The sequence below is a fragment of the Epinephelus lanceolatus genome, chromosome 5 (assembly GCF_041903045.1).
Source record: "Epinephelus lanceolatus isolate andai-2023 chromosome 5, ASM4190304v1, whole genome shotgun sequence".
In the NCBI taxonomy this organism is placed as follows: domain Eukaryota; kingdom Metazoa; phylum Chordata; class Actinopteri; order Perciformes; family Serranidae; genus Epinephelus; species Epinephelus lanceolatus.
In genome coordinates, this window is record NC_135738.1 from 29,034,271 (window position 1) to 29,061,109 (window position 26,839).

At 43.5% G+C, this 26,839-nt stretch overlaps 1 protein-coding gene across 1 annotated transcript in view; it reads left to right on the plus strand.

Moving 5' to 3' along the window:
- The first annotated feature begins 1,487 nt into the window (after positions 1-1,487).
- pdhx (pyruvate dehydrogenase complex component X) overlaps positions 1,488-26,839 on the plus strand; it is a 45,168-nt gene continuing 19,816 nt past the window's right edge. Inside the window, exons 1-5 of the mRNA XM_033634062.2 lie at positions 1,488-1,652; positions 12,573-12,656; positions 15,747-15,847; positions 23,947-24,176; positions 25,909-26,007. Coding sequence (XP_033489953.1) covers positions 1,517-1,652; positions 12,573-12,656; positions 15,747-15,847; positions 23,947-24,176; positions 25,909-26,007 — 650 coding nt within the window. The 5' untranslated portion in view covers positions 1,488-1,516. The remainder of the gene's footprint in view (positions 1,653-12,572; positions 12,657-15,746; positions 15,848-23,946; positions 24,177-25,908; positions 26,008-26,839) is intronic.

The window sequence follows — 26,839 nt, forward strand, 5'->3', positions numbered from 1 at the left end:
CTTGCAAAACTTTATGTATAGTTGTGATATCCTTCAGAGTGCGTCCATATCATTCCAATTTTGCCATGTGAAACAATTTGGGCTGCATGTTTGTATGAAAGTTGCTATATAGATAAAGCTGAGATGAGTTAATCAAATAACAGTCACTGAGTTTTGTTTGTGGGTAATCCCTCTGTTATTAAACCTCACTCATGGCATGCTGAAAACAATCAGAATAAAATTTTTAGGCCTGCTTTCATGTGCTTTGTTTGGTGTGTGATAAATAATAATGGCTTATTATTTAGCTTCTAATGGACCATTTTAATAATAAGCCTACATTAATATGAAATGATGAAATAATCACATTGTTACATAAACTCCATTATGTGCCTCACAGTGACTTGTGCATGTATAAATATAGGCCATACATTTTAATCTTATTTGTATTTTTTATAATGGCAACTTAATGCCCATGTGACAGACAGTAGTTCACAGTTTTATATATTACATGTGCACATTGTAAAATACTGTTGTGTGGTCTCTTTTGAAAAGGCTGCTTAGATTGGGGACGGTTGCAACAAGTGGCAGAACATCATGTGCTAGCTACACACAGATTTGGACACATATTAACCACTAAGAAGTCAACAACACAATAATTTAAACTGAGTATTGATTAGCCCATACATGAGATCAGGACAATATGATAAGTACGCAGCTCCTGAAAAAAATACTTTCATGTCTCCAAACATTTTTTTTTTCAGCAAATGCAGCAGCAGGTTTTGAATGTGTCTTCTGTCTCCCTGGTGGAGGGAAAGTTCTAACAGATCATGTGCAGGATGAACATCATAAGAGCTGTTGCAACAGTTCCCAGTCTCCCCTAATTTTTATTTTTATTTTTATTTAATACATTTCGTTAGATTGCAGTAATTTCATGTCTTGATCTGAATCTTAATCTCATTCTAGCATTGACACCACCACCACCACAACAAATGAGGTTAAATTAAATGTCACAAGACTTTGTCTGACGTTTTCTAATTCCAGTTGTCACAAGGAGTCTAAACAACGAAATAACACTATGTTTATAAAAGTGTTTTATATCAGTTTAATTAGTATCAGTTCCTTTTTCTTATTCAATGATCTGAAATAAGTTTTACATTACATTACATTCACACGTTTTTAACCACAGAACTATCTTGTACAGGAGTATTTCAGATTCTTCCCAGCAGAGAGCAGTAAATCAGTCAGCGGCGGGATTTCCATCAGTTTTGAACTCAACAGAACAACAGCATGAAGGACCTCGAAGGACCCAAAAGAGTAACTTATTTTCAGCCTGCTCGTTTATCACTAAATAAATACATAATACATTTTCTTTGCAAATTATATGTGTGATAAACCATTGCACATGTTTAAAGTTTTTTTAAGTCGATAATTTTCATAAGATTAAATAATTTTTTTTTGTTCATGCCATCCCTCTCCCCTTCCCGCCGTTTTACCGTCAGGCATTGTGGTGGGCACGTCTCTGACGGAGGACGACAACATGGCGGCTTCCTTGCGTCTGGGTCGTCAAGGGATTTTATTTGGCCTTAGATTATCCCACTATAATAAATGTCTTTGGGCGACACATCCATGGCAGGAGCATGTCAGACACTTCTTTCGGTCACCCTGGATCCTCGGTGAGTGTTGACAGTGTGATATAACGGTGTGTGTTGTCCTCCGCCGTGATGACAGCCGCTGACATTTACTATCACCGTTTTCTATTTCCATTGGTAGCTCAAAGGTGACTTCGTTAACGTTTTTCATATCGTGACAGTTAATGACATTGATGTTAAATAAGCGGGCTGGTATACTGCATACTAGCCTTTATAGTGAGGGTTGTATATGACCTCAGATGACCTAAATGCACCAGTAGCTGTCTTCATCTTCTCCAGGACAGCCGTTAGAAAGCAACATAACGTTAGCCAGCCTTTACTGGAAGAAAAGCAAAACAGCACATCTGAACTGATGTCATCCAGCGAGACACGATATGTAATGAGATATAAAGGTGCAAATGTAGCCACAGTGACACTCCCCACTTGATACAACGAGGTAACAACAAGATAGATGAAAAGATATCCAAGCTAGCTTTCCAGTTTTAGTAAAATCATCTATTAAATCGCGTTTTGTAGTTTTGTGTAACTGCCATGTTGAATTTGAATTGGGTTACATACAATTTGCAACCTGCAACTAGCAGCATGGAAGTTTCACCATGTAAAGCCAGCTTAACTTTTGAATGATGGGAAGATTTACAGTGTGAAAGGATTCATTATGAGGACAGTCAGTGCCTCTAACAGTGTAAAACCGATATATCTGTAACAATGATACAGACCTCCCAGAGGAAAGGTAAAATTTTTCTAATTCACCTAGACAGAACTAAGGTCAATATAAGATCAGTATAAGATTTTGACCATTTTCCCATACTAACTAAGTTCAGCTCCTGAGAAATAGCCTTTCTCTGTCTCAGCCTGAACCTAATATAAGATTTTAAAACGCTCTTCTTCCTCCTCCTCTCGCTGAAGTCATGTTTATTTGTCTGGAACAATCTGCTCTTCAGATAACAAAAAGATGCAAAAGAAAACTTGATTGGCTTATAAATGAGCCTGCACAATTTCAGAAATTTGTGATCAACTTCAAGTCGCAAGCCTCTTTGTACTTTACATTCTTAGAGTTAAGAAACCTCAGAGAACCCTATGAGCACTGCAGAATAACTGCTCCTGGTTTACTCTTTTGCTCCTTATTTGTCCTAAGGTGAGTGAGGGTTTAGGAGAAACAGATCAGAATTTTGCAATCTTCAAATAAGAAGCTGATTTATTTCTGATTAGACGAAGAAAAGACTATTGTGAGCGTCAGAATTGTCCTCCTTTAGCTTAGACTAAACTCCATCATGATTTTTTTTTTTAATTCTTCAGGTTGCAACAGCAACATAACGTTTATGTTGAGTTTGGTTCATGTCTGATAGATAGCTTTGATTGCAGCATCTTTTTGTCATGTGACGAGTTACAGGTGCCACAGGCTAAGTTGTAAGAAAAGCCTCTGAATTGGGTCACATTTTGATTTTCTTTGTCAGAAGCTTTATCACTCCAGGCTGTAACAAGGGTCATTCACCAATGCATATAGATGTCCCCTTATGACATCTGTTAGTGTGGTGGTCCAAGGTGTTTTGATCCCACCTGTGATCATGGGTGGATTGGCAATGGAGTAATGCAGTAGTCAGCATGGTCACCTCGCAGCAGGGGGTTCCCAGTTTGAACCCATGGTGGGGGGTGTGAACCAGGGATGGGTTAAACTTCAGAGATATCAATATGCTCATATAGGAAGCACAAGTGATTGTGAATCAGTTTCACCTGTTTAAGTGCAAATAAAAGTGACAACAGGCCAGTGTCAGAAATTAGCAAGGGCCATGGGCCATTTGGCCCGCAATTTATCCAAGAATGCCCCCAAAAGCCATGTTCCGGGGGCCAAAATTGCCCCCAAGTTTTCGAAACAACTATATGTATTTATATTTTTAACAGTATTACAATCTGACATCCCAATCACGCCCCTCCAGGTCCCGCTGTCATTGCCCACGTGAGCGTTGAAGTCCCCCAGCAGAACAATGGAGTCCCCGGTCGGGGCTATTGGACTTCTGTGCGGGTCGCAGTTTGGCCATAACTAACACCATGTTCAAACATAAGGATGTCCATCGGTGCACGTGGCACCAGGACAGCCTAGGTCGCAGGTCAATGATTGACTTTGTAGTTGTATCATTTGACCTGCGGCCATATGTTCTGGACACTCGGGTGAAGAGAGGAGCAGAGCTGTCAACTGATCACCACCTGGTGGTGAGTTGGATCAGATGGTGGGGGAAGACGCCGCGCAGACCTGGCAGGCCCAAACGAACAGTGAGGGTCTGCTGGGAACGCCTGGCGGAAGAACCTGTCCAGATGATCTTCAACTCCCACCTCCGGGAGAGCTTCGAACGCGTCCCGAGGGCAGAGGGGGACATTGAGTCCGAATGGGCCTTGTTCCGCTCTGCCATTGTCGAGGCGGCAGTTGCGAGCTGTGGCCGCAAGGCCGCTGGGGCCAATCGCGGCGGTAATCCCCGAACCCGCTGGTGGACACCAGAGGTGAGGGGAGCCGTCAGGCTGAAGAAGGAGGCCTACAGGGCATGGTTGGTCTGTGGGTCTCCGGAAGCAGCTGACGGGTACCGGCGGGCCAAGCGGAGTGCAGCGGCGGCAGTCGTTGAGGCAAAAACTCGGGCGTGGGAGGAGTTCGGTGAGGCCATGGAGGAAGATTATCGATCGGCTCCAAAGAGGTTCTGGCAAACCATCCGGCGCCTCAGGGGGGGAAGGCGGCAACTTGCTCACACTGTTTACAGTGGGGGCGGGGAGCTGCTGACGTCAACTGGGGACATTGTCGGGCGGTGGAAGGAATACTTTGAGGAGCTCCGCAATCCCACCAACACGTATTCCAGTGAGGAAGCAGAGACGGGGGTCTCGGGGGCGGGTCGTCCAATTTCTGGGGCAGAAGTTGCTGAGGTAGTGAAACAACTCCGAGGCGGCGGAGCCCCGGGGGTGGATGAGATTCGTCCTGGATATCTCAAGGCTCTGGATGTTGTAGGGCTGTCCTGGCTGACACGCCTCTGCAAAATTGCGTGGACATCGGGGGCAGTGCCTCTGGAGTGGCAGACCGGGGTGGTGGTCCCCATTTTCAAGAAAGGGGACCAGAGGGTGTGTTCCAACTACAGGGGGATCACACTCCTCAGCCTACCCGGTAAGGTCTACTCCAGGGTGCTGGAGAAGAGGGTCCGGTCGATAGTTGAACCTCAGATTGAGGAGGAGCAATGTGGTTTTCGTCCCGGACGTGGAACCGTGGACCAGCTCTTTACCCTCGCCAGGGTGCTGGAGGGGGCATGGGAGTTTGCCCAACTAGTCCACATGCGTTTTGTGGATTTGGAGAAGGCTTACGACCGTGTCCCCAGGGGCATCCTGTGGGGGGTGCTCCGGGAGTATGGGGTTGGTGGCCCCTTGCTAAGGGCCATCCAGTCCCTGTACCGAAGGAGCATGAGTCTGGTTCGCGTGGCTGGCAGTAAGTCAGACCTGTTCCCGGTGAGGGTTGGACTCCGCCAGGGCTGCCCTTTGTCACCGGTTCTGTTCATAACTTTTATGGACAGAATTTCTAGGCGCAGCCGAGTGGTGGAGGGTGTCAGGTTCAGTGATGGGAGGATCTCGTCCCTGCTTTTTGCGGATCACGTGGTCCTCCTAGCTCCATCGAACAGTGACCTCCAGCTCTCGCTGGGGCGGTTCGCAGCCGAGTGTGAAGCGGCTGGGATAAGAATCAGCACCTCCAAGTCTGAGGCCATGGTCCTCAGCCGGAAAAGGGTGGATTGCCCACTCCAGGTCAGGGGGGAGGTCCTTTCTCAGGTGGAGGAGTTTAAGTATCTCGGGATCTTGTTCACGAGTGAGGGTAGGATGGAGCGGGAGATTGACAGGCGGATTGGGGTGGTTAACCGGTCCGTTGTGGTGAAGAGGGAACTTAGCCGGAAAGCGAAGCTCTCAATTTACCGGTCAATCTACGTTCCAACCCTCACCTATGGTCACGAGCTCTGGGTAGTGACCGAAAGAATGAGATCGCGAGTACAAGTGGCCGAAATGAGTTTCCTCCGCAGGGTGGCTGGGCTCAGCCTTAGGGATAGGGTGAGGAGCTCAGACATCCGGGAGGGACTCGGAGTAGAGCCGCTGCTCCTCCACATCGAGAGGAGCCAGTTGAGGTGGTTCGGGCATCTGGTAAGGATGCCTTCTGGACGCCTCCCTTGGGAGGTGTTTCGGGCATGTCCAACCGGGAGGAGACCTCGGGGCCGCCCCAGAACACGCTGGAGGGACTACATCACCCGGCTGGCCTGGGAACGCCTCGGGGTTCCCGCGGAAGAGCTGACAGAAGTGGCAGGGGAGAGGACTGTCTGGGCTTCTTTGCTGAGGCTGCTGCCCCCGCGACCCGGACCCGGATAAGCGGAGGACGACGACGACGACGACAACGACAATCTGACATTAAAGTATAATTTTATTTTCATTAAATTAATTTACCGTCACGTCTACAACTCATTTTCCAGACATAATCAACGAGATTGCACTGATTACGTGAGAGTAATCTGACAGAGAAGGGGAGGGGGCTTTGCTGTACCATAAGTATAAACTAACCATTTCTTGGGTGATCTGTGTCTACACAATGACAAATTAATGAAAAATTAAGGTAGAATGAATGTTAAATTTTAAATTAACTTACTTCCAGGATTGCATCTAAGGAATTTATAGTAATTTGCCGTTTTTAACAGTAAAAGTAACTGTAATGTGGTGAAACATTAGTACTGCTATCAGTAGATTAATGGTTAAATCATCACATTTAAACTGGTTGAATTATAGGAAATCTGAGTGATATTTTGCAACCATAACTTTATGTAACCCATTATTTATTTCATTTATAGTGGTTTCTACTGAAGAGTGAAGACACTATCTTAGTTGGTTTTGCTTTTCATGTGCTTATTGTTAGAACATAATTTTTTTTTGATGGCCCTCAAACATTTTGAAAATGCACCCATTTTTTAGACCGTGGGGGCCAAAATTGCCCCCAAAATATTTTGTTAATTTCATACCCTGCAACAGGCGCAATGGAGAGTCAAAAGCATGTCTGCATGTTTTCCCTGTGTCAGTGTGGGTTTCCTCCATGTACTCTGGCTTCCTCCCACAGTCCAAAGACATGCAGGTTAATTAGTGACTCTAAACTTCCCATAGGTGTGGATGTGAGCATGAATGGTTGTCTGTCTCTGTGTATCAGCCCTGTGATAGTCTGGCCACCTGTCCAGGGTGTACCCCACTTCTCGCCCAGTGTCAGCTGGGATAGGCTCCAGCCCCCCGAGACCCTCAACAGGATAAGTGGTTACGGAATGTGAATGAATAAAGCTGTAAGTTACAGGCGCCACAGGCTAAGTTGTTCAAAAACCCTACCTGTGATCATGGGTAGATTATAAGACAGTGGTCCCCTGGGCACAAAAATGCAAAAGGCCCCACCACCTCTCCTTCACCGGAGCAAGATAGACAGACTTTGTGATGGTGTTGCCTCTTTTGTGGTTTAGTGTCACTGTGGTTGTTTTGTCCCTTTTTTTGTAGTCAGTTTGAGTCTCATCTTGATCAGTACCTGTTAATTTCAGCAACATTTTGCAAGTGAAGGCCAATTGGGCCCCTGACACTTAAAGCCCCTGGGCCTGTGCCCATTAGGCCTGTTGAATAATCCATCCATGCCTGTGGTTTCTCACACAAGAGTGGGCCCAGTTCCTTTATGGTTAAATCAAATACAGTTTATGGAAGAAATATATGACCAATAAGATACATGCATGTCCAAAACTGAAACCTTTTTCATAGCAGACTTGTCATGGTAGGAAATCACAGGTGTTACTTATACCACTAACAGGAACAGTTAGTAACGTGCAACATAATTGAGATGGATGATGTCGTATTTAGTAATCCCACCTGCTGCTGTCTGTGGCCTTGTTAGCTTACACTGGGCTGCATGTCACAGCTGTATTAAATAAAGTGTGTGCATGATGTACTGAAGGTAACTGAGGGTTGGGAAGTAACAGACAGTTCCACAAAATAATCAGCATAGCGACTGGCTCATAGATCCAGAAATGATGTTGAAATAGCTACTTAGCAGCTATTTAACACCATTTAGCAGTTTATTACTTCAGTTTTAGGGAGTGGACCAGTCAACTCACTGCTTGGCAGGTAGCCATTATTCACCACCAGTAATAGGCACAGGGAAAGAGTCCAGGGCAGAAATAATTGGTCGTTGGAAGGAACTAAAGGATGATGTGAGGGAGATGTTGAGAACCAAGAGTAGCTGTGTGAATCTTTAATAGGTTTTCTTTCAACTTGGCTTTTATTTATGAACACCGGATTGATGATGTGCTGCTTGTGATTTTAGTTGCCGATAGATCTTTTTTTATCGCAGGCAGTTTAACATGTAAAGCAGGCAAAGTACTGGTTTAAGTAATCACATTAATGATGGCTCCATTCCAAACTGTGCCAGTAAGCAAACATGCACAGTCACCTAGTTCCCGTAACTGGCATCAGTGGAATGCAGCATCATTGATGTTATTAACCGCACCTGTGCCTCTTTTGGTATGACAGAGTGTGTGCCAAGAAAATGGTCAATTACTTATGAAAGCAATGCAGCTCTGGGACAAAAGGTTATACATACAAATAAACAGGCTGATACTGCCTTATTTAATTTTCAGATCCTGAAAGTAAAAGGTGATATAACAAAACTGTTGATACTATTGGACTATACACTGGTCAAAAAATTAAGGGAACACTTGAAAGTGAAAGTGACAACAGGTGCAATGGAGAGGCAAAAGAAAGACCCCTAAAACAGGGAATGGTTTTTCACGTGGTGGCCATAGACAGTTGCTCTCTCCTTATCCTTCCTGATTTGACTCTTCTGTAGTTTTGTGTTCTGCTGGTGTCCTTATCACTACTGGTAGCATGAGGTGGTACCTGCAGCCCAATCAGGTTGCACAGGTAGTCCAGCTCCTCCAGGATGGAACATCTATACGTGCGGTCACAAGAAGGTTTGCTGTGTCTCCCAGCACAGTCTCAGGAGCATGGAGGAGATACCAGGAGATCGGCCGTTGCACGAGGAGAGCTGGACAGGGCCGTACAAGCACATCAACCCAGCAGCAGGGCTGGTATCTGCTGCTTTGTGTGAGGAGGAACAGGAGGAGCACTGCCAGAGCCCTACAAAATGACCTCCAGCAGGCTACTGGTGTGCATGTTTCTGACCCAAGTGTCAGAAACAGACTCCATGAGGGTGGCATGAGGGTCCAACGTCCTCTAGTGGGACCTGTGCTCACAGCCCAGCATCTCGAAGCTCGATTGGCATTCGCCAGAGAACACCAGAAATGGCAGGTCAGCCATTGGTGCTCTGCTCTGTTCACAGATGAGAGCAGATTCACACTGAGCACATGTGACAGATGTGTCAGAGTCTGGAGAAGTTATGGTGAACATTATGCTGCCTGTAACATCATCCAGCATGACCGATTTGTTGGTGGATCATTGATTGTCTGGGGAGGCATATCCTTTGAGGGTCGCACAGACCTCCATGTCATAGCGAACAGTACCCTGACTGCTGTTAGGTACCAGGATGAAATCCTCAGAGCGACTGTCAGCTCTTACACTGGTGCAGTGGGCCCTGGGTTCCTCCTGGTGCAGGACAGTGCCCGGCCTCATGTGGCCAGAGTGTGTAGGCAGTTCCTGGATGACGAAGGTATTGATGCTATCAACTGGCCCTCTCGTACCCCTGACCTTAATCCAACTGAGCACCTATGAGATATCCTGATCGGTGCATCCGACACCAGCAAGTACTGCCACAGACTGTCCAGGAGCTCACTGATGCCCTGATCCAGGTCTGGGAGGAGATTCCCCAGGACACTATCTGCTGACTCACCAGGAGCATACCCAGACGTTGTCGGGAGTGCATACAGGCACGCGGGGGCCATACACACTACTGAGTCACAATATTATTATATTATTGCTGTGATCAAATTCACGCAAGTTGGATCAGTCTGTGATTTCAATTTTTTATTTTGATTTTCAGTGTGATTTTGAATCCAGCCCTCAGTGGGTTGATGATTTTGGTTTCCATTGACCGTTGTTACATCATTTTGGTCTCAACAGATTTAACAATGTACATCAGTAAACTTCAGCTTAAATAATATGTTTATCAAGCAGTGGCGATTGCTCTAAGACTGCAAGGGAAGCTCAGCTTCCCCTAAAATGTCAAAAAATAAGTGGTCAGTTATGTACTGTTGTGTTTAAATTTCATTGACTAAATATGCGCTAGAACGCGTTCAACTTTTGTTCAGAATCAGCTACTTATCACAGGTCACTGACGCAACTTTCTTCTCATTCATTCCCGTAGCATCACAGTGCATTAAACAGTGGAAGCTCAGCGTCCAAAGACTTCAATGGGGAAGCATAGATTGGGTTGTTCCACTGCAGCGAAACTAGACAGTCATTGGATAAATGCTCGGTTTTGTCCCACCCATCAGACGCTCAGTGTCTCTGAGGGTCTGTGGGGCAGTGGGCTGGCCTCGGCTGGCCTGGATGCTGGGCTTCTGCATGATGATTGGATGATCTGTCTGAGACTGAATCCCTTTTTGATTGACAGCGAAATGGGTGAATCAGTGATCTTGAAATATAAACCACCACCGGAGCATTTTTCAAGTTTTATTCCGTTGTTCCGAGTTCATCTGGAGACTTTTCCAATCCTCTTAGTGTCTTTTTCTTTGTTAAAAACGACTAGCGACAAATCTAGCATCTTTTTCTGGTGTTATTGGAGACTGTACTCGTGTTTAGAGACTCTATTTTCTGTCACTCTGCAGTTACTGTCCCCAACGAGCAGCGGGTGCTGCTGTGAGCACCTCCACCGTCCCAAAGCACTCACAGGCGGTCACACTAACCTCGCGCAGCAGCCCCAGAGGGTAGAATTTACGTATAAATAAACGGACACATTTTATGATGTAGGCCGAAAATGAGCTTCCCCTCCTTGAAAGACCAGCAGCCGCCACTGTTATCAAGATCTGATGTGTGATCCAAGTGTGCCCCAATCTCGGAACCCATCAGCTGTATTCGGTGTCTGACTTCCGGCAGACGGCGATACAGCCTCTGGGGGCAGACCCCTGATTTTTTGGCATTCCGGTTTGATTTGGGCGGAGGAGGCGAATTTCCGTTTCTGACTTCCGTTTATATATAAGTAAATATGCTGAACCATTGCAATGGATTTGGAGTTTGCAGTGACGCCAGTTATGTTCAGCCTCATTAGTTCACCGCACAGACCATTTTACCTGGCAACAACTGCAGCCGGCTCAAACGTGATTGGTCAATATCATGCGGACTACAAACAGCCTACAACCAGAAACCAGGGCTCTTCCACTCTTCTTCCGAAGGCAAGATCTCCGGGGTTTGCCTACAGACTCTACATTCACTGAATGTAGAGTCTGTATATAGAGACTAAGTGTTCCCTAACTTTTTTGAGCAGTGTATTGGCCTTCCTTCCACATGCAGGCAAGTTTTGTAACATCCTCAAATATCCAGCAGATGGCAGCAACACACAACATGATAAGAGACCACACAGGATTTTAATTTTAATTGACTGATGTTTTATTGCCATGAGGCAGAGGCAGCAAATCCTACATGGCCTCTAAAAAAGACTTTTTATAACTGTCTCTTTGACATACTTTACTTTAAGTACGTTTTACTTCATTAAATTTTGAAATAGTTTGGATAAAAAGTGTTATGATCCAGTCATGGAGGACACTTTTCAGAGTTTTGTATTGGATTGATTATAAAAGTATAATTGGAAGACCCATAAAGATAGCTTAACTTTTTGATCTTATGTTTATTCCAGTAATTTTATTTAGTTCTTATGGTGAATATCTAAGAAACGCATGCCTATATAAGCAGCATCATATGTCAAGGACATGGTCTTGTAGGTTCTGTTTGAACTGTTTGAGTCACATCCAATAAAAAAAAGCTGATATTGACAAAACCCTTTTACATCTTCCATTTCCTCTGCCTTCTCTGTTTACTTTTTCTGCCTCTTATTGATCGATATCACTTTTTTTTTCTATAAATTGGTGTCAACACATATCGCTTATGAATTTATGAAACAATTTCAGTAGCCATTTTCTGCAGTATTGATACACCGATACCAGCTGCTGTTTGTTGCTCTTCCTTAATGTTAATTTTTAGTATAGTTATTCTGCTCTTCTGTGCTACAAACCAAGAAAATAAAAGTTCTCATCATGTTAGCTTTGCTATGTTTATCTCAAACCGTGTGCCCTAAATTTAAATATCTCCCTGTGGTATCAAAAATGATATTGAATATCAACATTTTTCAAGGTAATATATGAAAGTTAGAAATTCCAGTATTGTGACAACACTATGAACACATAAATGTCTGCATTATGTGAGCAGTTCATATAGAGCATATAGAGTACACTAAACACAGGGTGTTCCTTCTCTCTAAGCAATACACTTGATTGTTTTTATCTGTAGCACTGCAGGCTAGTTGTAGCATAGCAATGATGCCTATCGCAGCCCAGAAACTCAGTGTCCACCACAGTGCTGTGAGCCAGTTGACCCCTGACCCTCTGAGTGACTGCAGCTGGTGACAGTAGGAGGTTTTGATGGTCGCTCAAAGGCCCGCAAGAGTACAAGCGCCTCTGCAGCCTCTGGTGCCGTGTCAGCAAGGATCATAATTACACAAGTGACCTGCAGCTTTCTTCTGTCATAGTGGCACTGTCTCTTCCTGTGCCTGCCCGGCTGCTTGAGTTGACCATGTTGGAGCCCCTGAGGCCTTCTGGGCATATTGCTTGATTTATTTTGACACGCACATAGCCCAGTTGATGCTGACAGACCTGGCTATAGGAAGGTTCTGAATGTGATTTTTATGGAAATATTTCTGCTGTGGCCTCAGCTTGAGTATGTCTGATGTAAATGTTATGTTCTTTTTCCATCCTGTAGGTGTCAGCCCACTCAAAGTGCAGATGCCAGCTCTGTCCCCCACCATGGAGGAGGGAAACATAGTCAAATGGCTGAAGAAGGAAGGTAAAAGAAACACATTTGCCAGCTCTCACTGCCACACTTTTCGTGCTTCACTTCTCCTAACTAACCTGCTGAACAGTCAGTCCAAATGTCTGTAATTTTCCCAGTAACACCCTCTGCTCATCAAATAAAAAAGCTCAGCATTTCTTTCCCCCCACAACGATGGACCAGCGGCAGCACCAATCATTTACCGGATGACATCAGATTGCTATGTAAGGCAGAGGACTGAGCGCTGGAAGCACCTGAGGGCCTTTGATGGTTAATTTGCTCAAGGAAACACGGCAGTCACTATTCATCACTGCTTAGCAACTCTGCTCAGCCAGGCGCCTCAGCCACACTCTCATTTATCAGGAGGCAGCATGCTGAATTCTGATTGGCCGCTCTGCTGTGTTGCCATGTGCGTCTGTGACTCGGGGTGAGCTATTTACATGTGTATGTAAGTTTGAAAGGGAAAGAGGGAAAGATGAATTCTCAGTGACAAGAGAAACACAGCTGGGATGTGACTTTTCTACCCTTAAATTCATCATAGGGTTTAAGAGAGCTTTCAAAAATGATTTAATATGATGGTAATGGGATTAATCAGTCTACAACAGAACCTCAGCTGAAGAGGTGTGTTATTTTTATAGTGTAGAACACCTATTTAACCTAAATAAAACTATCTTGTGGGAATGCTTAAAGATGTTTTCCCACAAATATCAATTCAACATCTTATTGTAGATATATGTGCAAGTGATGTATAATAACGTAGCCCTGGCCTGCATATAATATCTTTTTTGCTATTATGCCCATTGCCTTTTTGTTAGAGAGCAGAGGGGAAAAGGCTTGAGGTCACCTGTTTAATCTTTAATGTTGCACATCACACCTAACCCCTTGGGTCACGCGGTGTTAAAGCCTCATACAAATCCAATTTTGACTCCACTACTGCTCGCTCTCAGGGGCTTCCGACGTCAATACTCCCTCTGCTCTTTCAACCTGCCCCTCACCCATCCTCATCCACATCCTACAATTGCCTTGACCCACGCTGTTCCTCCTTTTCCTTTCCCACACATCTCTCTTCCTTAAACATATCCTACAAACTCCTTCTGTAAATTGAGGTTTTACAAGATAGCATTTTGCCTTTGTCATAGCGCTGCCCTTGATTTTACTATTCTTCGCTACATGGCCAGGTGATGCACCCTCTTACAGCTTTTTCAGCCAGAAGATAGAAATGCGCCCAGATGTCACATCCATGACCCCTTGACCTTTATCCCATATACCTTACCTCCTCCTCTGAAGATGATTCAGTCATCCCATGCCTTGACTTCCTGCATGAAATAGATTGACTGCGAGTGCTAAAGGCTACAAATAGCTGTGGACTGCAATGTAACCAAAACATTCTTTATCTTCAACGTTAAACTATTGATTTCTAACAAGCATTTCCTGTATGACTGACATCAGTAGTTCTTCTTCAACCAAGGGGACGTTAAGGTCCATTTGTCACTGAAAGCCCCATTAGAGTTGTTGTACAAAACAGGTGTGGCACAAAATGGATATCAGAGCATGGCAGAACCGAACCAGCGGCTCCTTATTTGCCATCCTCTCTCACTGCTAAGCAGATACTAATATATTCCAGCTCTCTCATGGGGTGGACCAGTGGGAATCTACTGGGATTCCAGGGAAAGGCAAAGATCTCGCCTTCTTTTAGACACGCCGCGTTCCTGTATCTCACATTCTTTCCCATGAAACATTGATTAGGCTCTCCGTTTGATATATAGGGCAAAGCCCGAGCAGATATTTCTCTTGCACAACCTTTTTTTTTGTCCCTTGCGCGGAATGCTTTCGTTTTTACGGCAACTAATTTGTTCTCAGTGTGTGCGAAGCCCCCAGTGAAAGAGCAGTTGTTTTGAACATGCTGCTGGTGATCATGATTCATGCAGTTCCAGTTCTAGCTAAGATGAGTCATTTGCATTTTCACTAAGGTCAGCGACCCCTGTTTAATGAACAGCTTGTTTGGAAATTAGGTGCTTAAGATTTTAGATAAATGTTGTATTGTTAAGCTGTAATAAATGTATTTTATTATAATTTTTGGATGTTTGTTTGTTTATTAAGATCCTCATTAGCTTTTGCATTGCAGCTATTGTTCTTGGGGTTTACACAGTTACATGGTGGCAATACAAAATATATGTTAACACTACAATACACTAAATAAAACATCATAATAGGGCTGCAACGATTAGTCGACTAACCGATGACTAATCGACTATTAAAAAAACAGTGACTATTTTAGTAGTCGACTGATCGGTTTGAGTCATTTGAGTCAAAAGTACTATCAAAGTATCCCAAAATACTCTTCCTGCAGCTTCTTACGTTCAAATATTGGCAGCTTTACACACTCTCCTATGACGGTGAACTAAAACCCTCTGGCGTGAGTACAAAACAAGACATTAGATGACATAATTTTGGGGTTTGGGAGAGACAGGCCGACGTTTTAACACATTTTAACACATTTTTCGATAAAACGATTAGTCGACTAATCGAAGAAATAATCGACACATTAGTCGACAGTGAAAATAATCGTTAGTTGCAGCCCTACATCATAATGCACATCCACCGTGAATGAAACAGTTACAGTTGACGTGAAATGCTTTTTTTCCACTGATTTGAAAGGCTGCATTTGTTTCTGTTTGTTTTAATGTTCGCCTTAACCTACTTGGACGTTAAATCGATTATTATTTATAAAAAATCTCATTGTGTTAATATTTTCTGAGAAAAAAACAAACAATTAAACTTGTCTCTCAGTCCCACCATTGTTGAATAGCTTTTGAGGAAATGTAAAAATATCAAGATATATATTGTGTATCGAGATATAGCATTAAAATATTGGGATATATCGCCCAGCCCTAATCTGACTGAATCCATCATAATCTAACAGATACATGTCATTATTTAACATGCAATGGAATAGGATGCCTATTAAGCGAAGAATACTCTGTAATTAGTAAAGTTTCCTCTTAAGCAATTTACCTTTAGCAGTTTTTTAAGCCACATATATCATTTTGTTGTATAATATGACTTGAAAGTGAATTCCATTCTTATGTTTCTGCTCTTTTGCAGGTGAGGCGGTGGCAGCCGGCGATGCCCTTTGTGAGATTGAGACTGACAAGGCTGTTGTTACCATGGAGTCTAATGATGATGGCATCATGGCAAAGATACTGGTGAGTGAGCTGAAACACACATAACCCACTACAGGAGATGCTTAGATGAGGGAGTACAGGTATACTTACATGTGAAAGCAGCAGGTTGAGGGAGTATTTAAACGTGTTTATAAGTGTGTGTCTGCAGCACCAGTGCTTCCTTAGTTTTCTCTTATTATGTCCTCAACTATGTAAAGTCAGCGATTTGCAGTAATTATGGCTATGTTTTTTAAATGAGTTTATATGCATGTAGGATATAGTCCTGTTATCTGTGAATGTTTCTGGGTTCCCTCGTCGCCTATGCTAATTGGCTGCGCTTGTTAAATCTCTTCTCCTTATACACTGACGGCAAAGCTTTGACGAGGTGTCATCAGTGACAAATACTTCTCCCCCCCACTGCGCTGTTTGTCAGACGAATTTTTAATAGGCTGCCAAAGATGGAGTGATCACTTTTCTTTCATCAGTACTCCACCACATGTTCGACCCCCTGAACAGACAGATGAAGATGTTTTATCTATTTGTGCTTTCAGACTTAAATGTGAGAGAGCTGAATGCAGTTATGTGAAGTAGGAGGGAGGAGGAGGATTTCCTAGTGGTTTAAGCAAGATCTAAGTTCACTTTTTTTAGCTTCCCTATTTTAAAAACTGACGGGACCGCAGTGAGGTATTGCTGTGTTTGTTCCTGAGCATGCATACAAAACATAAACCTGCTCCATGTCACAGAGAGTGCCTCATCTAATAACCCAACCTGCTCCCTTGCCATGTAATTTTGCTCACGTTGTGGCGACGCCCGAGTGGAGCAGGGTTTAATTAGCTGATGTGTCTGTTTGTGCAACCTTAACCAAAAAAAACCCCAAAAAAAACAACAAATACGCTGCCAGTCTGCACCAGCAGATGCACATCACAAATGAGCACACAGATGCGTTGTTCATGAACAATACACACTCATTTCTTGTGTACATGCACAAACATAGCAACGGCTAAATTAATCAATTAATTATCCCAGGGACGAGTGTCAATTATAAATTATAGGATTATAGCTCCTTTTATTTCACTTGCTTACATTCTTCCACATTCCCTCACTCCATCTTTGTCTTTGCCACTGAGGGGATGAGGTAGTTTCCATAGCAACCACCCAAGAATTGGGGGTAGGGGCTTTAAAGCTGAAGCTGGCAGAGAAAGATGGTCTGCATTAGATAAGCCCCCTAGCTCTCTCTCTCTGTCTCTCCCTCTATGTGTATAGTTAATAAAAACAGCAGCTAGTGGCAGTATTTCAGAGATTTGTGCATTCTTACATGGCGTTGACAATGTGGCATCCACTTTGTCTGGGTCAGAGTGTATCCGCCCTTACTGGTGTAATTGGGGCTCGCCAAGCACCCACTCGGTTTCTAATTTAGAGGCAACCATAATTACCTGCCTGTGGCCAAATGCCTGGACAGGCTGCAGTAGACGTGGTACCTCCTGCGCTCCACAGGGGTTATTTATGGGGTCAAGCACCGCTATGGCCCCCCTACCAATTTCCAGCCATGGCTCTTGATGGGTGAAAGAGCAGGGGAAAGATTCAGCGTATATTGGGATGGGGATGTTGGGGGTAGGAGCACCAGCACCATGAACACAGATTACTGTATCTCATCATACTCTTACTGCCTTGCTCCACCCTGACCCGAGGGCTTCAATCTGAAAATCAGCCCTGGGTGCAATCAATCATGGCTTGTAGGAAGTGACTTGTATGCGTTTGCAGATACATGTTATAGCTGCTCTGTGTGTAGATGTGATGAAAGATTACTGAGCTTTAAATGGGGAATACTGGTCTAGAAATGTATCGATGGGTAAATAAGTAGATAAAATCATCAACATAAACCATATACCACCAATAAAATCACAGTAATTCAGTTCTGTGTGCGGTGGTTTATGTTGATGATTTCATCCGAGATGTTCCTGCAGCCAACTAGCACCTGATCCCTAAGACTGGCTGTGCAGTAGGAGTTCTGGCTACATCAGAAGGTTGATGAATGTTGGCGATTGATATAATGAAATACATGGCAGAAAGGACTGATTGATAGATATGTGAAAAGATGGATAAATTGACAAAGATACCCCAACACATTCTGCACTGCTAACCACTCACTTTCCTATATATCACTCCCTTTCCCCTCCTCTCTTCATCTCCACATCCTGTCACGAAAGGGATCAATTTAAACAGCTATGTGTCCTCTGAATCAATGGTAGTATAAATCACTTTGTAACTGTGCACCATTCTCAGGTCAAAATGGGGGAAAAGTCTGTGTCTTTTGTCTGCTCCAGAGTTTCAAAATGAGAGTAGCAAAAAGGCTGAATTCAATTAGTTCATATTTTCCTTCAAGAAGGGCCAGCAGTGCACTGGGGAAAGTGGCTGGGATTGAGGTGACACACTAAAGAGAAAACAGAGAGTGGAGTGCAATTGGAAATATGGACTAGAAAAGGGAAAATTACCTGTGATAAAGGTTACTTGAAAGTTCAAACCCAGAATGTAATGCTGTGGGTATATGGTTAGAAAACTAAACAAACATGATGTGCAGAAGAAATGACATGACTCCTGATTTGCAGCTTGAATTGTGTGTTTTTTTTCTTCTGTGTGATATTACATTGGACTGGCAGACTGTTACTGCTAAGACGAAGGACGGGGCTGCAATCCTCTTTGTGCGATATCTGTCATGCTCTATTGATCAGAGACAAACCCCTGCTCACTCCCTCAACAAGATCTGTCTCTGTTTCTCTGTTCATTTTTAGGCTAACACCTAGTGCAACACTATACAATAAGGGGCTGGTTTGTGCATTCGACTGTACACTGTTAGATCTAACACCCCTGTGACAACTCGCTTACAACCCTGGAATAATCATGTTTTATGGAATCTGCATCACAAGCTGTACAGTTACATCAGCAAACAATCTTAATTAATGAAAGTAAAAAGGGATGTTGATAATTGTCCAGGTCGAGCTTATTGTTAATGAGCTGTTTAGAGTCTCAGGGGGCTTGTATGGCTGTAAGATAACAGTTTGGAGATAAGTAGGTTAAACCTCGTAAATGGTCCAGTCTGACTTTGTAATATCATTAGTGTAGCTGATGGGCTTTGGAGAGGTCCCTGAAGAGCCCTTTTTGAGATCTGTTAGACTTTTCACAGTGAGGATGTTGCCATAGGAAAGGTCGAAGACTGGATCAGGCCAGCACGCTAAGCCCATTTTCGTCACGCATCACAGAAAGGAGGGCCACAACATGAATATCAAAGATCACGCATTACCAAATTATCTGATTCTGAAATTGTCTACCATTCACGTAAAAAATGTTATTAACTACATGAGCTTTTTTTTTTTTTTTTTTGCAAAATAGCACAAAATGCACTATGTAACCTACTTTTTAGTTAATAATCTGACTATACTCAGTCAATATTAACCACTTTACCACCGAAAAATTGTATCTGGCCCAAGGTATGTGGTTAAGCCTTGGGTCCCTGTGATAAAAGAAACGATTTTTCATGCTCTAGATTAAATGTTTCTTCTGATTTGACATGCTCGCAATCCATTGATCAATCAATTTTCAACCACTTATCCGAAGCCGGGTCATGGGGCAGCAGGCTGAGCAAAGTATTCCAGATGCCCCTCTCCCCAGCAACGCTTTCCAGCTCCTCCTGGGGTAACCTGAGGCGTCCCCAGGCCAGACAAGATGTGTCATACCTCCACCATGTTCTGGGTCTGCCCGGGGCCTCCTACCAGTTGGACATGCCTGGAACACGTTTAACGGGAGGTGCCCAGGAGACATCCTGATCAGATGCCAGAACCACCTCAACTGACCCCTTTCGAAAGAGCAGCAGCTCTACTCCGAGCTCCCTCCAGATGTCCGAGGTCCTTACACTATCTCTGAGGCTGAGCCCAGCCACCCTTATGAGAAAATTTATTTCAGTTGCTTGTATCCACAACCTCATTCTGTCATTACCTAGAGCTCATGACTGTAGGTGAGGGTTGGGACGTAGATGGACCAGTAGATTGAAAGCTTTGCCTTCCGGCTCAGCTCCCTCTTCACCATGATGGTCCTATGCAGCACCTGCAAAACCGTCAATCCATCTCTTGCTCTATTCTACCCTCACTCCTGTACAAGACCCTGACATACTTGAACTCCTTCACTTGGGGCAATAACTCACTCCTAAACCAGAGGGGGCAATCCACCGTTTTCCAGCAGAGCACCATGGCCTCAGACTTAGATGTGCTGACTCTCATCCCAACTGCTTTACACTCGGCTGCAAACCGCCCCAGTGCATGCTGGGGGTCATGGTGTGATGAAGCTAATAGAACCACATCATCTGCAAAAAGCAGAGATGCAATTCTGAGATCACCAAACCTGACCTCTTCCTCCCCCAGGCTGCACCTTGAGATCCTGGTCCAGCTGGGGGCATTGCACAGCCTTTGGGGCTGCTAAACCTGCACAAATAAGATAAAAAGAAACAATGTAATTCCCAAAGCACTTGCAAAGGGTGAAATGTACCCCCGACTGTGCTGGCAAGCATATAGTGTCTTGATGCTCATGTGCTATTTGCACGTGTTTAAATTCGGTAATACTGGCGCAGAATTGGCCCGTTTTTATACAAATGAGCATCACTGCAAAAACAAGGCAGTTAACAAGGATCAACGCCAATAGCCACACGCAGTTACAGTGATATTATTAGCATCTCTTTAGAGAGTTGTGGTGGTAACTGAACCGTATTTATAAGTGGTGTCACACTTGAATTCCTTGGCTGAAGTTTTGAGGAATGCCTCTGCACCTTGTTGGTCAGGAACCGTAGCTTGGGGACTGAAAATTTCAGTTTTTCTTTTTCTCTCTGCCATTGTTGTGCCTACTGTGTGAGGCATTACTGGGAGTATTTCTACACAAATGAGGGGTTTTAGTGAGGCTGGCTGGCACTGGAGGTAAATGAAAAAAGATGTTGCATTGAAGAACGGCTCAGGAGGCTGAAGTCCATGCAGAAAAATGTGGGTTTTATTAAACAAAAATCACAATGAAAGAGAGGAGAGGAACAAAAGTATGGGGAAATTAACAAAGAGCAAAGAAGATGAAAAATAACTGGAATAACACAGCCTAACCGCAAGCTGCCACTGACAACTCCCCTTCAGTCTGTGCCCAAGTGGCTTTATATAACCCTTCATGGCCCCACCCTAACTGAACTAACCCACTGTATGAGGGTTACCTAATTGTGCTAAACCACTGCATGGAGGCAGAGAGGGGAAATTATACAGAAACCTGATTTTAACAGGAAAATAGAAAACATGTAAATGCCAACAATATTAAGGTGAGCAATTATTTATATACTCTTCTGCCAGCGCCCACAATAACACTGTTAAAAAGAAGGAAAATCATTATTACAATACATTACCAAGGTTAATACACACTGCAAAAACAAGCACATAAACCTGGTTAATGTAACCCTTTTTAATTTGACATTTAATGGATTAAAGTAGAGTGAAGCTAACTAATTGATGGCTTCACCCTCTGTCTAACTATGCACAGGTGGCCTGATGGAGCCTGATGACAGTGATTACTGTTGGGAATCTGGGCTTGTGAAAAGGTTTCAAGGGAACCTTTTCACTCTGTGTTCTCGGTGTAAATGCAACATTTATACCTCGCCACGTGAATAATTGCAATCAGACGCAAAAAGAGGGGCAAATTGCACTCCTGCTTGTGCTGTAGTATCATTAAGGCAGTATCTTTTGTAATTGGGACCATGATACAGGGCAGATAGCTGTTGCACATGATGCACAGTTCATGGTGCCATTCTCTGTGAATTCGCCCCAGAATGTTGAAACCATTGCAGAAGCTGAGGTGTGAGCATCATTTATAAATTCCATAGGTTTCAGTGTGTTCTATAGCCATTTGATGGCAGTGTTGAGCCCCACACCACTACAGCGTCCAAATCATCTGTTTATGCAACTGCTGTTTACAGTGCATGTGTTTTTACTGTGAGAAAGTGCTAAGGTGGCAGTGAGGTGTGCCATGAAACAGCTCTTGGTCTCTCTGATGCAGTTGTGTTTAAAATGTTGCGTATACTGTATGTTGTCATGTTTTTTTTAAAAACTTCCTCTTTAGTGAGAAATGGACCTATATTATTACACTTCATTGGAACTGTTTTCTAATGTCTAATTAAGTGTAATGCTGACTGGTCCTCAACATATGACTTGTAAACTGCATGTCCATGTTTTGTGATGAGTATACATCTCATCACACTGTCTAAATTTACTCTGATCTAGAATATGATACCAGTGGAATAAATATTTGACAGCATTTCCCTCAGGGTCAAACACTCCGAATAAATTGTCAACCTGAGAGGTTGTGGGTGGAGCTTAGGACAGAGAGTCAGCTGCAAAACAGCATTTAATCACAAGCGAACAAGTAATTGTGTGGTGCACCATTTTATTAAGCTGCCAGTCATCCTGTACTTGTAAATGTATTTACTCATAGATTTTACAAACATATTTTGGATAGTTGCAAATCTATTCAATCCAGTTGTCCAAATTAATTCCTGTATTCTGTATAATGTGCTATTTTATTTGTCAAATTTTGTTGATAAACTGGTGCCGGAATCATGTCACATTTGCTTATGACTATCCTCTATGTACTGGAATTATTTGGCTTAGTAGCAGTCAGACCATTTCCTAATTTTTGGCTACTAAATGACACGTGCACATGCTGGTATGTGTGTGTTGAAGCACTTTATTTTACAATAAATAAATGTTGTATATCACGGATCCTATCTTTTGGTCTCTGCAGGGCTATGTTTTCCTCTTCAGTTTCACACAGATATATTAATGGCTGTCATAACAGCCTATCACATGTCACAGCGCTGCTTGTGTCATGATACCACAGCTATTGTGCGTAATATATTGCGTCTCTAGTCTCTATCATGTGGAAAAACCCCTTTGGGACTTCCAAGAAGGATCTCTGTGGAAATTTACAGGAGTCTGGATTTCCCAGAGAGGCCCTACATTTGCCCTCATCCATCACCTCCTATAGCAGTTCTGTGTTAATCACACATCAGACCTATTGTCTAAGGGTCACACTTTGGTCATTCCTATGTTTTACAACCCGGGGCCTAGTCGTTTTGTGTTGCCAACAATTGTACATATAGGTTAGTGTAGCTTTGTGCTGACGACCATTACAAAAGTAGTAGGTGTACATTGAAGTAGCCCTGAAAAAACATGAAGTGCAGCTCTTTCTACCAGTGAGCACAGGTGTTCATATATTCTGCTCTTTCCAGTTAGGTGGGTTTGGTTATTGGAGTGCTGTTTTTGATTTTGCAAGCCTGCTAGAGGGAGGGGGTTGGGGTGGAGTGTGTCGATAACTGTAGACATACCACAGTGCTTTCGATTTGTACCATTTTACTGTGAAATGATACCTTATTTTTTCATTTGCTTAGTTGTTAGAATTTGCAGATTATCTCTTGGCTGATCAGGATGATTGAATACAACAGCACAGTTTTGTTCATTTGTTAGCCGTTCCTCCCTCCCTCCTTCTTCTTCCTCTTCTTCTTCTTCTCTCCTTGTATCGAGCCACACGTTAAAGAGGCAGCTCTCTAAGTGGATACCTTTTGAAAAGAGATGAAGTGCAGCAGCCCAGCCCTGTGTATTGTGCCTGGCCTTTCATTTAAACTGATCAATATTGACTGAAGAACAACACCTTGCACAGCTTGGGGAGAGTAGCATTAGCCTCGCAGTGGATTTGGATTACTCTGGAACAAGATAATGAATCAATAGTTGACAGCTTTGAACAGCATGAATACGCATCCATGGCACTCCAAGAGCCTATTCCTGCACAGCTGGGTTTTTGTATGATTTGCGAAGTTAATAGAGCGAGAAAATGGACGATGGAAAGAGATGCGAATTGTGCTTCTTTTTTTTGTTTTGAAAAGGTCCCCTAATAATGGTTGTCAAAATATTTATCTGTTCAAAGACTGCTGTTTTTTTTAATCTTTACTTCAAAATTGTTCAAGAGACCTTTCCCTTTATTCCAGCAAACTCAGCCGAGCTGAAGTGACTGAACCAGTTTTGCTAATGAACTTCTCCCCTTACTGTAACGTGCCTCTCTCACCCTCTTTACAGATGGAGGAGGGAAGTCGCAACGTGCGCCTGGGCACTCTCATTGCCCTCATGGTGGAGGAAGGGCAGGACTGGAAGCAGGTTGAGATCCCCCCTCCAGATGCTGCAGCTCCATCTGCTGCAGCTCCATCTGCGGCTCCACCTGCTACAGAAGCAGCCGCTGCCCCAGTTGTGCCCCCTCCTGCGCCTGCTCCTTCTCCAGCTCCTCCCCCAAAACCAGCCACGTCAGGACCGTGAGTGTCACTTTACTTGTTTTCAGCTGCTGAAATAACACACCGTATAGATTAATCAAATGAATAACACCTCTAGACTGATTACAGGTCTTTGCACTCGCCTCCCTGCCTAATGTGGCCATAATGGAGGGTCACATCTTTTGGGCATCAGCAGTTGTGTTGACATTTAAACTTAAAATGTAGCCTTCCTGTTTGTTATATTTGTTTACCCCCTGATGAACTTAATGTGAACTAAAGCTCATCCTCCTTTGTTCAGTATGCAGCCATGCTGGTTTCAGGTCTTACAGTATCTACCACCTTTCAGCACGTTGGACCCGATGATCCCTCTCTGTTCACATTCCCAAATGTGTTGGATCCCACCAGCATTGTTTACACAATAAATGATCTTGCGTAAAAGCAAAAGAGCTGCCACAGAACAAACAGGCGCTGTTTGTTATGCAAACATTTTACGCTGAGCCAGTCCACATTTTCAGATTTGTGCCTTGGCTGCATCAGCCTGACAGGGGTGAAAGATGAGCGGTGGATTCCTTGTGCAGCAAGCATGATGATCAGGCGATAGATACAGGCGCAGGCTATATTTAGGCGGTCAGGTCAAGTAGAACTAAAACTGTGAAAAAGATGGCATCTGAAGTAAGCATGAGGTCCTTTCCCATGTTTTATAAATATAGGGTCAGTGCCAGGATACTTTAAAGCAAGACGGGGATGCTTCAAATAACGCTTTGCTTGACCAGGACTTGTGCTGTGTCTCGAATCGGGTATTTCTGTACTTATACTTGATATTTTGAGTGCAGGGGTGTGTTCACATTGAGAAGCATGGTGCACTAATAACGATCAAAAAGTTGAGCGTGGAAAGTTGGACACTTCTCACCCTGAATGCTCAACATGTTACCTACGTAGCGGAAGGTACGAGACCTCAAACGCATTTCAAACTTGTGAAATGTCAGCCGACATCCACTGCTTACACCAAAGCCATGTCCAAATATGCATGTGTATTTTTCATTGCCATTAAACTGATATAAGCCATCAGTTTGTTTGTTGGGTTAATTCTGTACTAATCTGGTACTATTACACTGACACAGATGCTAATATTAGCTTATCATCAGGCATTGACGTTACATGGATTGTGGCATGAGCTATACGATCTTTGGCCGCAGGTTACATTTGGTGTGTATGCATGTTAAATTCTTCACTGTAGAAGATTGTAGTATCAGATTTTCTGGTCAGATGCTTGACAGGCTGTAAATATTTGCAAAATACAGCAGCTATCATCAATTCAGCTGATGATAGAGCCAGCAAGCATCAGCCACAGACATTCATAGATATAGAAACGTACTTTGAAAGCACATTCATTTGTAATACAATAATTAAATTAATACAGAACATGTAAAGTGAGCAAACAAACATATAGCATGAGTACGTTTTGGCAAGAGACAATCATGAGTTAAAAGGTGCCAGATCTTTTACGCAATGGCCATGTTTGATTTGAGACAACACCACCCTATCAGAATCAACACACTAAGTACTAAGTATGTGATTTGAGACATGGCATTGGTTTATTGTGTGTCCATTCTTCCCCGATGGACTTAAACACTTAAATGAATAAAAAATAGGGTTTAACATTTTCAATAATTAAAACAAACAGGATTAATCTTGGTTCTTTAAATCAAATGTATAAGGGTTGAAACTTCAGCTGTTCTAAAACTGTCTTTCTCTCTCTCTCTTCGTTGTCCAGGTTACGTCTGAGTCCAGCAGCAAGACACATCCTGGACACCCATGGTGTAGACCCCAAATTGGCCACACCCACTGGACCAAGAGGACTTATCACCAAGGAGTGAGTATGGGTGAATGGGTTAGCTCTAAGGCCCGTTAAGGCCTTCCTAATGAATGATACAGAACCTCCCTGATTACATAACAAACGGTCAGTGTGAGGTCGTAAAGAGCTAAACTGTTTGACTTCTTCATGATAGAAAATTGATGTGGGGCGGAAGCTGTAATGATTATAAAACTACTATAAACGTATTCACATCATCATGAACACACAGTTATTAACCACAGTAAGTACTTAAACCTTATCAGTTTATCGCCGAGTTCCTTCCTGTGGGGGTGGGACGGGTGAGGAGAAGTGATAAGTCAGCTGTAGATGCTTGTTTGGCATTGCATCAGACCTAAGGTCACAGATTGGAAGGGTCCCCTTGTGGCCATCATAACACCGCGTTATCTCTGGAGATAAGAGGTGTCACTCAGAGCGAGGCAGGTTATAGCCACAGTGTGGGCAGTGTGACTGAAAATGAAAAATGCGGGAGGGACTAGACAAGTGAAAACTGACTAAGAGGTGGTTAGGATTTCGCTTTAATCCTGTTATGTAGTGAATTCACACTACAAAAAAACTGCACACACACACACATGCACACACAGCTCTAATGGTTACCTGCTGTCAGTAGGGACCTGATTGAATGCTCTTGTTACCCACCTAACACCCTGCAGGGGAATCTCATTAAGCAACTTCGGTCGCCATAGCAACCCAGTATCCAGGACTGACTGGTGACCATAGAAACGCAGAGCATATGTTTTCTGGGATATGTGTCTTAGACAGCTTCATAAACCAGTAAAGCATGATAACTCATAGAAATTCAAGGCCTGTTCTGTTTGTCCATACCTTGTTG